Source organism: Lagenorhynchus albirostris, chromosome 12, assembly GCF_949774975.1.
Source record: "Lagenorhynchus albirostris chromosome 12, mLagAlb1.1, whole genome shotgun sequence".
Taxonomy (NCBI): domain Eukaryota; kingdom Metazoa; phylum Chordata; class Mammalia; order Artiodactyla; family Delphinidae; genus Lagenorhynchus; species Lagenorhynchus albirostris.
The window spans coordinates 74,677,455-74,691,821 of record NC_083106.1 but is presented as its reverse complement, the minus strand read 5'-3'; the positions used below and the strand labels follow the sequence as shown (position 1 = coordinate 74,691,821).

Here is a 14,367-nt window from a genome sequence, read left to right as displayed (position 1 = left end):
CTGAGCTCTAAAAGGTCAGCTTCATGGAATATAGTTCTTATTTTTAGGTCTATTCTAGCATATAAACAAAATCATAAATTTTTAAAAACACTATTCACTGTTTAATCACTCTATAAAGCCTATTACTAAAATCCGGTCCCTAAAATTCTCAAAACTTCTAAACTTACAATTTATAAATCTGTTACCATTATTACAAAGTGCAGGTTAAATTATATCTACACTTTTTAAAACAAGTTTACATTTTCTGAGCATTTTTTTAAAACTGTAATAGTTTTTCCACATAGGAAAAAAATATGGAATACTTACTCTGTGCCAAGTATGCTCAAAATTTATTTATCTTCACAAGCAAATAAGGTTAAGTATTTTCCTCATTTCACAGGTAAAGAAAACTGAGGCCCAAAGGTTAAGGTCACACATTTAGAAAGTAGGAGAAACAGTAATCAAACCGAGGTCTTCTGATTCCGAGTTTAGTGTTATTTCTATAACACTATAGTTTCCTTCTCTCAACTTTAGTTTCCCCCACACTGTCAAACAGGCTCTATGATTACCAAACTTAAATAAAACCCATGTAACCATTTTTCAAGTCAAATCTTCTAAGCTGGGTAACAATTCTTAGGACTCTTACAAGCTTATGACTTATTTGTACTTAGAGTATAATAAAATTAATATAGAATCTTACTAAGTCTCAAAATTAATCTTGGTGGTCTATTTACTCTTAATAACTATGAATAAACATGCTCAAAGGACTGTCTTATATTCAGAATTTGGTCAACCACCTAAGAATTCATTTAGATAATAATTCAGTTAGAATTATCAATGCAATTATCAATACATATTTGTCAAATAAATAAAATGCAATATTGCTCTTCCAAATTTTATTCATTACAATTTGACTATATTTGTTTAAAAAAAAACCCAAAACTCTATCCAGAATTAAGATTTCCACAAACCACAAAGTAAAGATGCTCTATAAAAAATAATTTAAAACACAACAAAATGACAAAGTTTAACTTTATAAAATAACATTTTGAAGTTCTGTTTTTAAATCAAGTCAAATTTGCTAAGCAAAATCTGTGCAATAAGAAATCTTCTTTAAAACATTATTTTACTTAAAGTATAATTTAAAACTTAAACCTATGATTCTGTTGAAAAAGTTATTGTCTATTAATTTTAAGATTAAAAATTCTTAAACTGTTTATTCTTAAAACGCCAATATAAATAATCTTAAGAGAACAATCAGTTTCATTTTTAGTAATGTTTCAGTTTCAAACACCATACTCAAAATAACTAACATCACACATATAACGGCAGTGTAAAGTTGTTTCAGAAAATGCATATTTCTCCAAGTTGACTAGAATTTAGTACTTCCACACCCCAAAACTAAACCAGAATCAAGTGACACAAGTAAAGGTAAGTATTTTTTGCATTTATACTATAACCTCTGCCAAGACAGGCTATGTGCCTGTTCTTTATCCAGACAGAGACCAAACGGGTCATGCTACTGTGACCACAGCCATCTGGAGCCCAGAATAAACGGATTCCTTATGTGCTTCCTTTGCAGCAGGCTGCTATCACCCATGTTGCCATGAATAACTTAAGCCTTATACTACAAATCTCTCTCCTCTTACAATTTAAATGAGTTTTAACTAAAGCAGAAACTGCATTACACCAATGTTGCTACCCCAATTTTCCTAATATCAAAAACTTCTCATCCAACCATCCTTTTCATTATCTGTGATCCCTGAGCTTAAATAAGGCCGCTTTTGTGTATGTGCATATACGTGTGTACATGTGTGTGAGGCAAATAACTAAAGGTGGACCGGCTTCACATCTAATGTCTCCCTGCTCCGTAGTGACCAAAGGTTCTCAAACTTTTGTATTTCAATACCACAATTTTTTATTTTTAGTACCCTGAATTCTCAAATGCCATAATGAAAAAAAAATTTTCATTTTCCCTAACCTGTTATAAAATGCTTACCCTCCTCTATATTCCATATACTCAACAACGTATTTATTAATTCCAAAATAATTTGTTTTCACAAATTACTCATATGTCAACAACAGAGGTTCTCACAAACAAGACAGAAACTTTACACATTTAAAACTTCCAGAATTTTCAATTTGGTTCCTATTATATAATAGTCTTTATCACTTTTAAGTACAATTACAAAAGCAACTGAAGTATTCTAAACAAATTTGCTGTTAAAATCTTTTCCTCTAATACACTCATTTTAATGCTTGACTTTCTTTCCTGAAAGGGAAGTACATTAAAATACGAAATTATTCTAAATGTATATACTTAGTACTCTGTTAACTAATGGCCACTTTGCTTAGTACTAGGGATATTTTTCTATGAATTCTAAAACTTCTATGTGGAAACTACTAGTAAGAATGAAATTCACCTACCTGGTATTGTCCAAAATAAGTTGGGTAAAATACAATTTTATTTGCTATAATTCTGTAGTGATATGATAGATAACCACAAAATTGAGGAAAAAGAAGAATGGCTGCAAGAGGTGAGAAAAGTTTCTAGACAAAAGAAACAAAAAACTCGTCTATCTGACAAAGAAATTCTGTATGGACTAAAAGACTGACATTCATAGGATTTATTTAACCAAATACTCACTTAAGAATAAATTCAAAACGGTCCTTTTAAAACTCTGCTTAAAACAGAAATACCTTTAAGCCACATTACAAAACAAAGTATCTCCTCCTATTTCCAAAACTACAAACTATTGTGATGATTTTAAATTACAAAAATCTCTGTACAGAAGGAACCAGATGCAACAGCCAAGCTCCCTTCACATATTCCTAAGTGCCATCTGATCATTACCAAAAGAAAGAGCTTCATATATCCTCTAATCAATTCTGCATATTTCAACCACCCAAACATTTCTTAATGTTAACTGTTCCACAAATAGTCATAGTTAGAATCACTATACAGACCAACAAAATTTTTCTAGAAATCTACCCACAATGTTTTAAAAATGATTTATTTTTGATATTTACTATACTTTTTTCTTTGTATCTTAGGCTTAATTATTTTGTACTTGAATCTACAAAGTAACTATACTACTAGTACCTTCTAAAGTTTTAAGCAGCCGGTTTTATATGGCAACTACTATATTCAGAAAGTTATGCATACTTGTTTCTGAAATAAAAATGTTTTTTCTTAAATTTTTATAAAATGTTAGAAAGCTATAGTAGGAACAACCTTTCTACTACTACTAAAGTTTTGATAATAGCAAACACAAACCCTTACATAGTATTTGATTTGTACCAGTCAGTTTTTACTCTCATAATCTTACAAAGTAGGAGCTATTATTAACCCATTGTACAGATCGGGAAACAGACTCCAACAGTACTTTTCTGCCTCATAACAATCATAAAACACCACTGTGCAGTTTGGGAGGGGATAATCCAACTCCCCCTTTATATTCATGCCACTTTACAATTATTCAGGAGTATTAAGAATTTAACAGGTATTTATTTTAAAATTTTTGTAAATGCCTCAAACTCTTTAAAATAATGGTATAAGTATCAATAGAATAATTGCATGTATAAGAAAGGATGAAGATTTGCCTACTTCAGCCCATCAATATGTACTATTCCCTTCACGCCTAACATTTTTTCTTCATTATAATGATTATGAGACACGAAAACCGTGTTATGGAGACTACCAAGCAAAGCTTACTATTTCACTGATACTCTATTAAAAAAGGAAATGATAAGTCTACTACACATTTAATTCATTATATGCCACCCCCCTCCAAAATTGATACTGGTTAAATTTTGACAGTACTATGTTATCTTTAATGGGAATGGGAATCCCTGATTCAAAAACATTTAATATGTTATCTTTTTTTTTTCTAAAACTGGTCTCCTAGGTTTTATACCTTAACTTTCACATTAATCAGCATACTCTAAATAAACACTTAAGAAAATCCTATTTATGGTTCCTATTCATCTCTGAATTTAAGACAGCCAATAATTTATGAAAACCAGTACTTAAACCATGGTGAAAACATATTAATTATAAAGAGGTAGTCTACAAAGTGGTTGTGCCTCAAAAATCTTCCTCTTTTCAAGGAGAAATGATTCTACAAACTAAGAACAGCACTACAAAAAGCATTTATACAATTTACTAAAATGCATGATTTGTCTAAGTCTACTTTTCTGTGTTTTAGATAATGAAACTCCAAAATGAAAAAGTTGAGCTCTTAGAAACAATGCATTGCGACTTCTAGTCAAAAATCAGATTTCAATTCGCTTATCTGACAAGAAAGAGATAACAGGGGCCCAGAGAAATTCCTGACTTGCCAGAGGTTAACCTGCAGGCTAACTGTAGGCAGGGCTAAGATCACAACCCGCAGTCTCCTGATTCCCAATCCTTTCCCTTGAATACAAAGATTTCTAATAAAGTGCAATCATTTTTTAAAAAGCCAACACCACTACAAAAAATAATAATTATTATATCATAACAGATTAGCAAAACAAGAACACAGTTTTGGAAAATAATGCCTCGTAGGCAAGAAATGTAATCAGAGTCCCAAATCTGGCAAAAAACGCTTATAAATTCCGCCTCAAGATCTCATAAATATGCAACTTAAATTATGTCGCCACTACTTAAGGTGACAACTAGAGAGCGAAACTTAATAAACCAACTAATTTCACTATTCAAACTAAGAAATAAATAAATGACAAAGCTTTCTCTTTGTCCAAAAATTAGTTGTTTTCTTATTCTGTAAAGTTGCCTCCTTACGCTTGACTCCTTTTAAAAAAAAAAGAGTTCTAATGAAAGCTTAAAAAATGCCCTTTTACTTTAAAAGCAACCTCATACTTTTTAAAAATAGAAAATCTGATTAAACATATACCACTGAGCCAAAAGAAATTTTTAAACCCTTTAACTTCCTATCAAATTCCATCCACTTTTAAAAATGTTTTAAGTCTTAAGACAGACAGCAATAACTATAATCCTGTTTAACAATACCTTTACCAATGACACTTAAAAAAAATAATAATACGTTTATTTCAACTCTGTAAACTTTTAAACTGCTCTTAAAACTCCACTTTCTGCTTGGTCAAAACTCAACCACTGTGATTTTATCTGCAGCCTGACTGCAGATGCTGATCTATGCTTGTTTTAAGCTCACAAATACAAATATTATACCCCATCCTAAATAGCTGTAATTTGAGGTTCTCTAAAAATTTCAATTTGACATACAAATTCTCCCATTTAAAACCATTTAAAATATTACCCAATTTATCGGTTAACGTAAGCAACAAAATTTCCAGGTAGAGGTAAACACTACTGAAACTACAAACAATAGTTATTACTTTGGCTTCACTCACCAAAATAATCTTCAAACTTTGGCTTCACTCACCAAAATAATCTTCAAACCAACATTATGTAAATTAAATTTAATAGGACACAAAATAAAACTTTTTTTCAGTCTCAGGAATAAATTAAGACAACAGAGAATGATGTACAAGAGACTTTGCATGTGCTCACCTAGCTCACCATAAAATTTCAAAATCCTACTATTAAACAAAAACGTACTTAAATACCTAGTGTTCTAAAATATCTTTAGGGCTAACTAAATGTCAACCAAAAGTCAAACAAAATTAAACCAAATACCACACACCTCGATATATAGTTCGATGGGTATGAAAGTACCTCAAATGGTGCCTCGGATCCAGCTGATACAGAGTGAGTAATATGCTGAACGAACGAAATGAGAAAATGAGCCAGAGAACCCTGAAGTCTAATGAGAATTCTTAACTATCTCATGAGCGTGCCAACATGACTGCTCTGGTAAAAAGGTCTGAAAACACTCTAAGCAAGAAAAGACACTTCCATACAAAATAGGTGGATTTTGATAAATAACACACTGATAAAGACACTGCTTATGGTATCCTAAGTCAAGTCTGATAAAGAGACTAGGAATATAAACTCATTTTACTAATATTTGAGAGGTAAGAAACTCGCTCAAAAAAAGCTGAAAAACACTGGTAACCCTGTTTTTATTGGAAAACAAAATGATATTCCTACAAGGACTAGACATTTTCATAATTTGGCCAGATACCATTGGCCGCTTCATTTAAAAGACATAAAAATAGCGTTACCAATAGTCTCCACATTAAAAAGAACACAGCAACCTTTAGTGACTTGGGGTTTGTGGGGTTTTATAAAACGCAAAGATGGGTGTGGTTAAAAGAGAGGCAAAGATAAGTTCTGTCTGTCCAGTTCTTAAAAATGGAATATTATCTTTATGATAATTCTTTAAATAATAAGAAATACATGGAAATCCACTTAAGATTTTGTCAAGTATTTACAAACCTAAAAATTAAACATTGCTGTTATTGAATCTTGGAGTTTGCTTCAAACTCCATTCATTTTAGCCAAGTACTGAATAAGACTAGTTGAAATCACTACGTACTTGAAAAACTAACAGTATGGAAATGAATGCGCTGTTAACTCTCTATTCATTTAACTAAACCTAAGTACGCTTGCTTATTTCAATAGCTGTGAGCACTTACCAACAACCTATACTAAATCATAACACATTTAGACACAAAAGTTAGATGTTCTATATGCAAATGAAACAGGAGCCATCAAAAATCATGTCATGCCTTCCTCAATCTCGCTGAAGGCGTTCAAAGCTAGCTGAAACTTCCTGATGCTTTCAGAAGCCCTCTTGAAGTAACATTATAACTATCTTAAAACATCAGCTGCAAACATGTCTCCGAAAAATCAATGCACTGCATAAATTTCAAAGGCTCGATGTGCCCCAGTGACTGCTTTAACACACACATCACACACTTACGCATACAACCTAAATCAGAGGAGGAGGAGAAATTAACACGAAAAGCAGAACTCCCGAATACAAATACCCCACTGTTCCATTCACAACACTCAAGGGGTCAGGACCACTTTTAGAAATCAATTTTCAGAAATGACTAAAATACTCAATTCAGAAACCCACAAAATTAAGAGAGGTATTTTTCAAGCGACTAACAAAATACATCCCGCTGTAAAACTGAAAAACTTTTACTTGCCAATCGCCACTCCACAGTAAGTGTACGTGTAAAAAAATCAACACTCTTCAGGGGCCTCCAATAGCAGCTTTTAATTTAACGAGGGGCCTAACGCGAAAATTAGCAAAATGAAAAAAAGCCTGTTAAACTTCTGGCTTTAGGGTGTTACACGCTTTACACTTCTGCGAAAAAAGCTTCCGTAGATGCAAGATGCGCCCGCTGGCCAACGACCATCAGCCGGCCGAACCCCTCCGACGGAAAAAAAAAAAAAAAAAAAAAAAAAAAACCTAGCTCTGAAGGTAAAGGAAAGCCACAGAAACGGAAGAGGAAAAAAAATAACGTCTTGCCACGGTTCCGCAGCGGCTGAATAGGCGGCTTGTGAAATGCTAATGCCACTTCGGAGCAGTTAGTCACCAGCTATTGTGTGCGGCAGGAGAAAGCCGAGCCGAGCGCGCGTGCAGAGCGAGCAGGCGAGCGAGCGCGCCCTCCTTCCTCGCGCCGCCGCCGCCGCCGCCGCCGCCTCGCGCGCGCCCCCGCGCCCGCACGGACGCGCGCGCCGGCCCCTCCTCCTCCGGCCTTGCACTGCACAACACTCATGACGTATCTTTATTTCTAGCACATTAACAAAATATCACAAATAAATTGTCGGCAGCCCCTGCGGCCCCGGGGTGCGGGTCTCCCCGGCCACTGCCCCCCGCAACCCCCGCGCCGGCCTCCCAACCCTCCCCGTGGCCTTCGGAGCTTTCAGGTTCTGGGGCCAAGTTTTTGTCTCTGTAAAAAAATTGCGGGAAATTCAATTTTTATTCGACTCGGGGAAAAGTTTCTTTGCTCCGCGACGTGAATGTCTCACCAGATTCTGGTAGGTCCTGGGATGCTCCTTCCCGGTCCAGTCGGTGCGCCGGGGCAGCAGCTGCGGGGAGAGGACGCCCCGTGAGCCCGGCCCCCGGCCCCGGCCCGCCCGCGCCCCTCCCCCGCCCTCCCCGCGCCCCGCCTGGGACCCCGAGCCCCGCGCCCCGCGCCCCGGCGGCGGCGGCGGCGGCGCAGCGGCCCAGGGGCGGCCGCGCGGCGGCGGGACGCGGCGGGCCGCCGCCGCCCTTACCTCCTTCTCGGCCACCTCACGGATCAGCACCTGCAACAACAAAGCGGGGAGAGCTGAGCCCCGCGCCCCGGGCCGCGGCCCCGCCGCCGCCGCCGCCAACGCCGCCGCCGCCGCCGCCCTCCCCCACGCCCGCGAGCGGCGAGCGCCGGCCCGGCCCGCGCCGCGCGCCGCCGTACCTGAGCCGCCTGCTGACAGGGTCCATCTTCCAGGAACCGGGCGATGAGGAAGTAGAGCTCTGCGCGGGAGAGAGGGACGGGGAGACACACAGGCTGAGCGGCCGGGCGGCGGGGGGCGGGGGACCGCGGGCGGAATCGCCCGGTGCCAGCGGCCCCGGCAGCCCCCCGACTTACCCGATCGCAGCTCCGAGAGGCCTTTCCTCTCACAAGACATGTTTATGGGTCACTTCGGGGCCGCCGGCGGGACACCCCGCCGCCGAGTGGAAGCGGGGATGGTGCCGCCGCCTGCCCTATAGCTGTCACTGTGTGTTCACGAGCCGAGCCTCGGCTCCACCATTCAAGCAACGGCGGCGGAGGCGGAGGAGGAGGAGGAGGAAACAACAACTCTCAGGCAGCGGCTACAGGCGCCGCCGCCGCCTCCGCCGCGGATCCCTCCGCCGCAGAAAGGAGTCCGCCGCCTTCGCGGCCCCGGGCTCGGCCTGTCCTCGGCCCGCGCCCGCGCCCCCGCCCCCGCCCCCGGCGCAGAAAAAGGAGTGCCTCCGACCCCGCGGCCCCGGCGCCCCCGCAGCCGGCGCGGCGAGACCCCCGCCCGCGGCTCCCCGACCGAAGGTGCGATTTATTTATTTATTTCCAGTCGAAGATGTCGGAGCCGGAGCCGCCGGTTGGCTGGAAGGCGCTTTCTCTGTGGAGGCCGACCTCGGGAGGGAGGGGGCCGGGGACGGCTCCGCGGAGGGATCTGACGCACACGGAGCCGCAGCACAGGCTCTATTCAGCGGCGCTGGCTGGGGCTGAGATGGAAGTTAGTTTCTATGTAGCAGAAATAGGAAACAAATGAAGCAAAACTGCCCAAAGAGGGGAAATGCCCCGAGGATGGGTCTCACTCTCACGCGCGCGCACAGACACACACGCAGAGAGCACTCTCACGCTGGGCAAACTCGGGATCGCGCTACCCTGCCCGAGTTGAATGATAGTGTTTGGTTTCTCTCTTGCCATGTGCATGTGTATAAATGCTGCGGATTGGCATCTGTGTAAGTCTTGTCCTGCGTTATTTCTGCAGCCTATGCAAAGTGTTGTGTAATTTATTGGAGTGCTGTATATTGCAATAGAGGTTCAGGCGCTTTTTGTTGAGCACTTGCGTTTGCAAGCCCGTTATTTGCTGAAGCCACCTCTTCGTGTCTTTTATTACTGCCATTGCCTTAAGCGTACATTTTAAAAATGTTTTTCATTGTTATATGGGCAAAGCGAACTCCTGATCTGTACTTCAGATACTCTTTTTCCTCGTTACAAAAAGGCTAGTAATAGCTAATTAGGGATTTGGGATTAAAGAACCTTAAAGCTTTTCTAAGTGTTTACAAGAAGGAATAATGTAAACCTGAGCGAAAGGAAAGAACGTTAATATTTATCTCTAACTGATCTAGAGGTAATATACTGACAGATCAATAACGTACCGAAGGATAACGAAAGAGTATAGTACGCTTTTAGCCAAGGTGATTGGTGATTAAATAATTTAAATTATCTGTGTATATTGCAGTTGACTTCGTCATGCTAATTAATGGCTTCTAATTTGAGGTGTAAACCATTCCTGTTTACAGTTGATCACGGGAAGACTTCTTGGAGACTGACGAAAAGAGAAAAAAATTAATCTTTCATAAATTAGTATGTAATTACCGGTTTTATATGCTAAATCATACATCTGTCTTTTGCTGATGAGGATAAGGGCCTTGTTTTTTAAAAAACGAATATGGGTGAAATTAATGGAAACAATGGAAAAAGCCATTTGTTAGGAAACAAGGACACCAAGTGATATTTATCTCCAGAGGATTTAAGCACTTTTCAAAAAGACTTGAGAGTTGATTTTTTTTTTAAGGATTGCATTTTAAAGGGAACTAGGATAGTCGTTCTTTTGTTAACATTTAACAAAAGAGTCTCCTTAAAAAATTTAGATAATAAACTGCATTTTATGGACGTGGTCTAAAAAGGTTATTTATGGGGAAAGGACCAACAAGCTGCATTGTGGTTTTCTAGATTGCTTCCTCAACCCTTGTACCCTCCTAGCTCCTTACATTCCTAGTGGGAAATACTTGCTGCAACTGCCTTGGGCTGCATTGCAAGACTGCACCGGTGTGATGCCTTGTACTGAAACAGCCAGAAATCACCGTACATGTGAGAAAGAGGAAAAAAACACCTAAACCTATTTGGAGTAATAGGATGTAAAAATTGCCTTTTATAACAATCTTAACCAAATTTTTTTAAAAAGGGAAGTTACCATGACTTGTCCTATTGCTGTAGGGTTATCAGAGTCATTGTTATTTATTGAAATGGCTATCCTTCAAGTACTAAAAATATTTGCATTTTTAAAGACATTAGTTCTATTGTAACTATGATAGGTAAAGTAGCTTGCTTCTAGATGGTTAGGTTTGAAAAGATGGACATTTAATATGCCTTTTTGCAATTCTGTTTATTTCCGTGACACATGCTTTCTATTTTATCTTAACTTTTAAAAAAGTATCATATTCTTCAAATAATTGTGATGTTTTTACATTACGATGTTCTTCAAATAAACAAATTTTTTAGGAACTAAACATTATAGTTAGAATTTTGTGATTTTTAAAATGTTTGCATTAGTCTGATTCTTACTAATAGATGTTTATCCTTGCTAAGGAAAAGAAACCAAATTATGACATGGAATATAATATTACTCTGGGTAAAGTTTTCTATATATATCTTGTGAGTAGTATGGAAATATGGAAAGCTAGTATGAATATCTCATGTATGCTTTTCATTTAGAAGCTTTTCCTAAGTATGCTACTAGTACTTAGCTCCTAAAAAATTTTTAAGGAAAAATTTCCTTCTAAATTTTCTGAATATGATGTTCCTGTCATTTTGACTAACCTTTGACAATGTTTATAGTTTCTTTTTCAAAGACCTAATTTGAAGATAGTTGTGAGCCTGCCTTTGAACTAATTTATAGCTATCAGTCTGTTATAAGAAAATGTAGGTTACCTGCTAAAAATTAAAACTTCTTTTCAGCCAAATAAATTATTTGTTTTTAACAATAGATGTTAATTTGAATTCTACTTAGTTCTTCAAATGTGACAAATACTCCTTTATAACATTTTAATTTCTTTAAACATAAAACATTTCTGGAATCTGACATCATCAGTTAACTATAGGGTTTATTATGTCATGTATTGTGCATGTGTACACAAAAAGTCAGCACATATCAAATAGGAAGAAAATCTTACTTTGAAGTCCTAAATTTTAGTTCCCAGGGCAGTGGCATTCTCAGCTAACTTTTGCACATAAGGATAGTTCAAATTTCATCTATATCCATTTCTATTTGTTTATTTTAACTTTTTCATGGACTTCAAAAATAAAATGTCAATTTTAAAAGATTTTCATACCTTTTTTTTTTATAAGAAGGCTAAAAAAATAGTAAAAGTTTGGAAAGCCAACAACTACTGTTTTTGTATAATACAGTGTCTAGGAGATTACAAACTTCGTGAAATGTAAAAGTTCCTGTGCAATTCATTGCTTCACTTGGCAACACATGAAACAAGATAAACATTTAACAGAAAGTCTGTCTTGATTGTGATAAGTTACTATTCTAATGAAATAATCAAATGCTGCCATTCAAGTTCTTTCTGGAACAAGATGGGATAGTTTATAAATAAAAAGATTCAACCACATTTATGAAATTTAGTTTGCTCCCACTAGTATGGTGAACTCAAAAAAACTTTACAATTACAACTTTTAAGATTATATATTAAATCTTTTGTGTGTGTGATATTATGCTTTTTTTTTAATAGCAAAAGCTTTGTCCTATAAAGTGTAGAAATGGAAAAGTAGAAAACACTCTTCTTCAAAAACCACATTCTTTTTTAATCCTCATCTGCCCTAACAACAAAATACAATTGTCAAAAGAGTGTTGTTTTACACACCACTTTCCTCCTTCTGGATTGCTCCCCAATATTGGTTTTGTCCATGTTGGTCTGACTTTCTCCCTCTCAACACACATATTCTTCTTCCTTCACAAAGCTTGAATATATATCAGATTTGAACCATGTAAGTAGATATACTATTTGGCTGCTACAGAAAGAATAGAGAGAACCAACTTCAGTAAGCCAACTCATTATTTAACACTTTGTATTGTCTCCCTTATATCTCACTGAGAAACCTTTTAATCTGTAACAAAGATTAGCTGGTTATCAACAATCATATAATCCCTTACTTATTTAAATGTTATTAGTAATTTACCACTCAATTTTTTTTCCTCCAAATTAAATTATTCTAGTAGCTTAGATTTTTAAATGTCTTAGTTTGCATGATAAGGAGAAATACATATCTTCGTTGGAAAAAAAACATGTATATATAGACACACACATACACACCCATCACTTCATGAGTTCACAGTACGGCTACAAAGATTAAAGGAGAAAAACAATTTTAGAACACATTCCCCCAAGATTTGGAGCAACACGGTGGATGAAGTAGAAAGAGCTGTTCCGGATGGCAGGAAACTTAAAGGAGAAGTCTGTAGGCATGTTCTATTATATGATGATGTCTAATGGATTGAGAGTGGGCTTTATCGAACAGGGAACAGTGGAAGAAGTGAAGGTAGACTCAGGAGAAGGGATGCAGAGACTTGAAAAGTTGCTAGTGGTGGTGTATTAAATAAAGCATATATGATCAATGTGATTCTAAGATGGAATTTGAGGACAGAAAGTGTAGCCACTTGCATTCATATGTACCTGAATTCATAAACTTTGAGAACCCCCAAGAAGAAAAATTATTTTATTCATGGAAAGGGAGAAGTTTGTCTGTCGAGTTAGTGAGGAACTTCTACATAATCAGAATCAAGGACACCAAAGCAGACACTGTTGGTGAAGAAAGAGAATGGTTGTTTAAAAGAATAAGATCTGACCACCAGAGTGCCCACAAGGCTGCCTTGAGATTCAAATATGAGAATAAGACGTACAAAAAGTAAGATCCAACTCAAAATTGAGAATGAAGCCAATTTAGATTTAAGCTGACTTTGTAATCAAAAATGGTGTTTCCATTTTCTAAATTCCTATAGAAAGGCATGTCTCATTATACCACCTTATTTGTAAATTGCCTTCATTTATATATATATATATGTATATACGTATACGTATATATGCATATATACACACATACTTGGCAAAGATCCCCTTGACTCATGCATCTGTTGCTTTATTTCCTTCAATGGATATAATCATACCTATTTGTTGAAATGGTGATTAGCTAACTAGCCCAAAGAATGAGTTCTGTTACACATTTATAAAATTAAAAATAATATTGATACCAAGTAGATCTTTCAAATGAGATGTGTGTGTTAAAAATTTAAGAGAAAAAAGAGAACCTTTGAATATGATTTTGAGATTACACCTACAAATTCCATTGCATTCAAAGTTTTCATGCTTACATTTGAACACGTACAAATAAAGGTGCATATTAAGTGGTTATAGTGGAATTTTTCATGCTTATCCAAACTTCCAACTGACAGTGATTTATAGAAAAACTAATATAGCCTTTAAATGGAATCTCCTGGTAAGAACATATGTATTATTTCCTCTCAACAGTTATTAGAAGTGTTGTCACTGAATATCATTAAGAAACATCTTTCTTAAGAATATTGAGTAAGTGGTATCATATGAGAACGAAGAAATATGTTGCCTTTTTGTCTTACCATCCTCACCTCTCTGGTTTGCACATGTTACACTTTATACTTGTTTTGTCATTCATTGTTTTGGGGTTTGGGGTAAGTGTATGTATAAGAGTTTCACCTTTCCCTGCTTCCTCACCTTTTCAGTTTTTTCAGCATCTCTATAAAATTTTCCTTCTCTTCCATCATTGAAACTTTCGTTCTAATGGTAAACCAAATATAGGAATTAAGATATATAATTAATTTGGATATACCCTAAAAGCTCTAAAAATATGAAGATGAATCTATTCTTCATTTCTTATAGTTGAAACTGTTGCACACTAAAATCTTCCACCTCTCTTATTTTCAGCCTCCTGGTTATTTTACAA

At 37.3% G+C, this 14,367-nt stretch overlaps 1 protein-coding gene across 3 annotated transcripts in view; it reads right to left on the bottom strand.

Moving 5' to 3' along the window:
* PHIP (pleckstrin homology domain interacting protein) overlaps window positions 1–8,735 on the bottom strand; it is a 127,160-nt gene extending 118,425 nt beyond the window's left edge. For all 3 annotated transcript variants that reach the window (XM_060168418.1, XM_060168420.1, XM_060168419.1), the window contains exons 1-4: window positions 8,488–8,735; window positions 8,314–8,372; window positions 8,138–8,167; window positions 7,889–7,948 (exon numbers count right to left, since the gene is read on the bottom strand). In XM_060168418.1, the coding sequence (XP_060024401.1) occupies window positions 7,889–7,948; window positions 8,138–8,167; window positions 8,314–8,372; window positions 8,488–8,527 (189 nt within the window). In that variant the 5' untranslated portion in view covers window positions 8,528–8,735. The remainder of the gene's footprint in view (window positions 1–7,888; window positions 7,949–8,137; window positions 8,168–8,313; window positions 8,373–8,487) is intronic.
* Window positions 8,736–14,367: the final 5,632 nt, after the last annotated feature.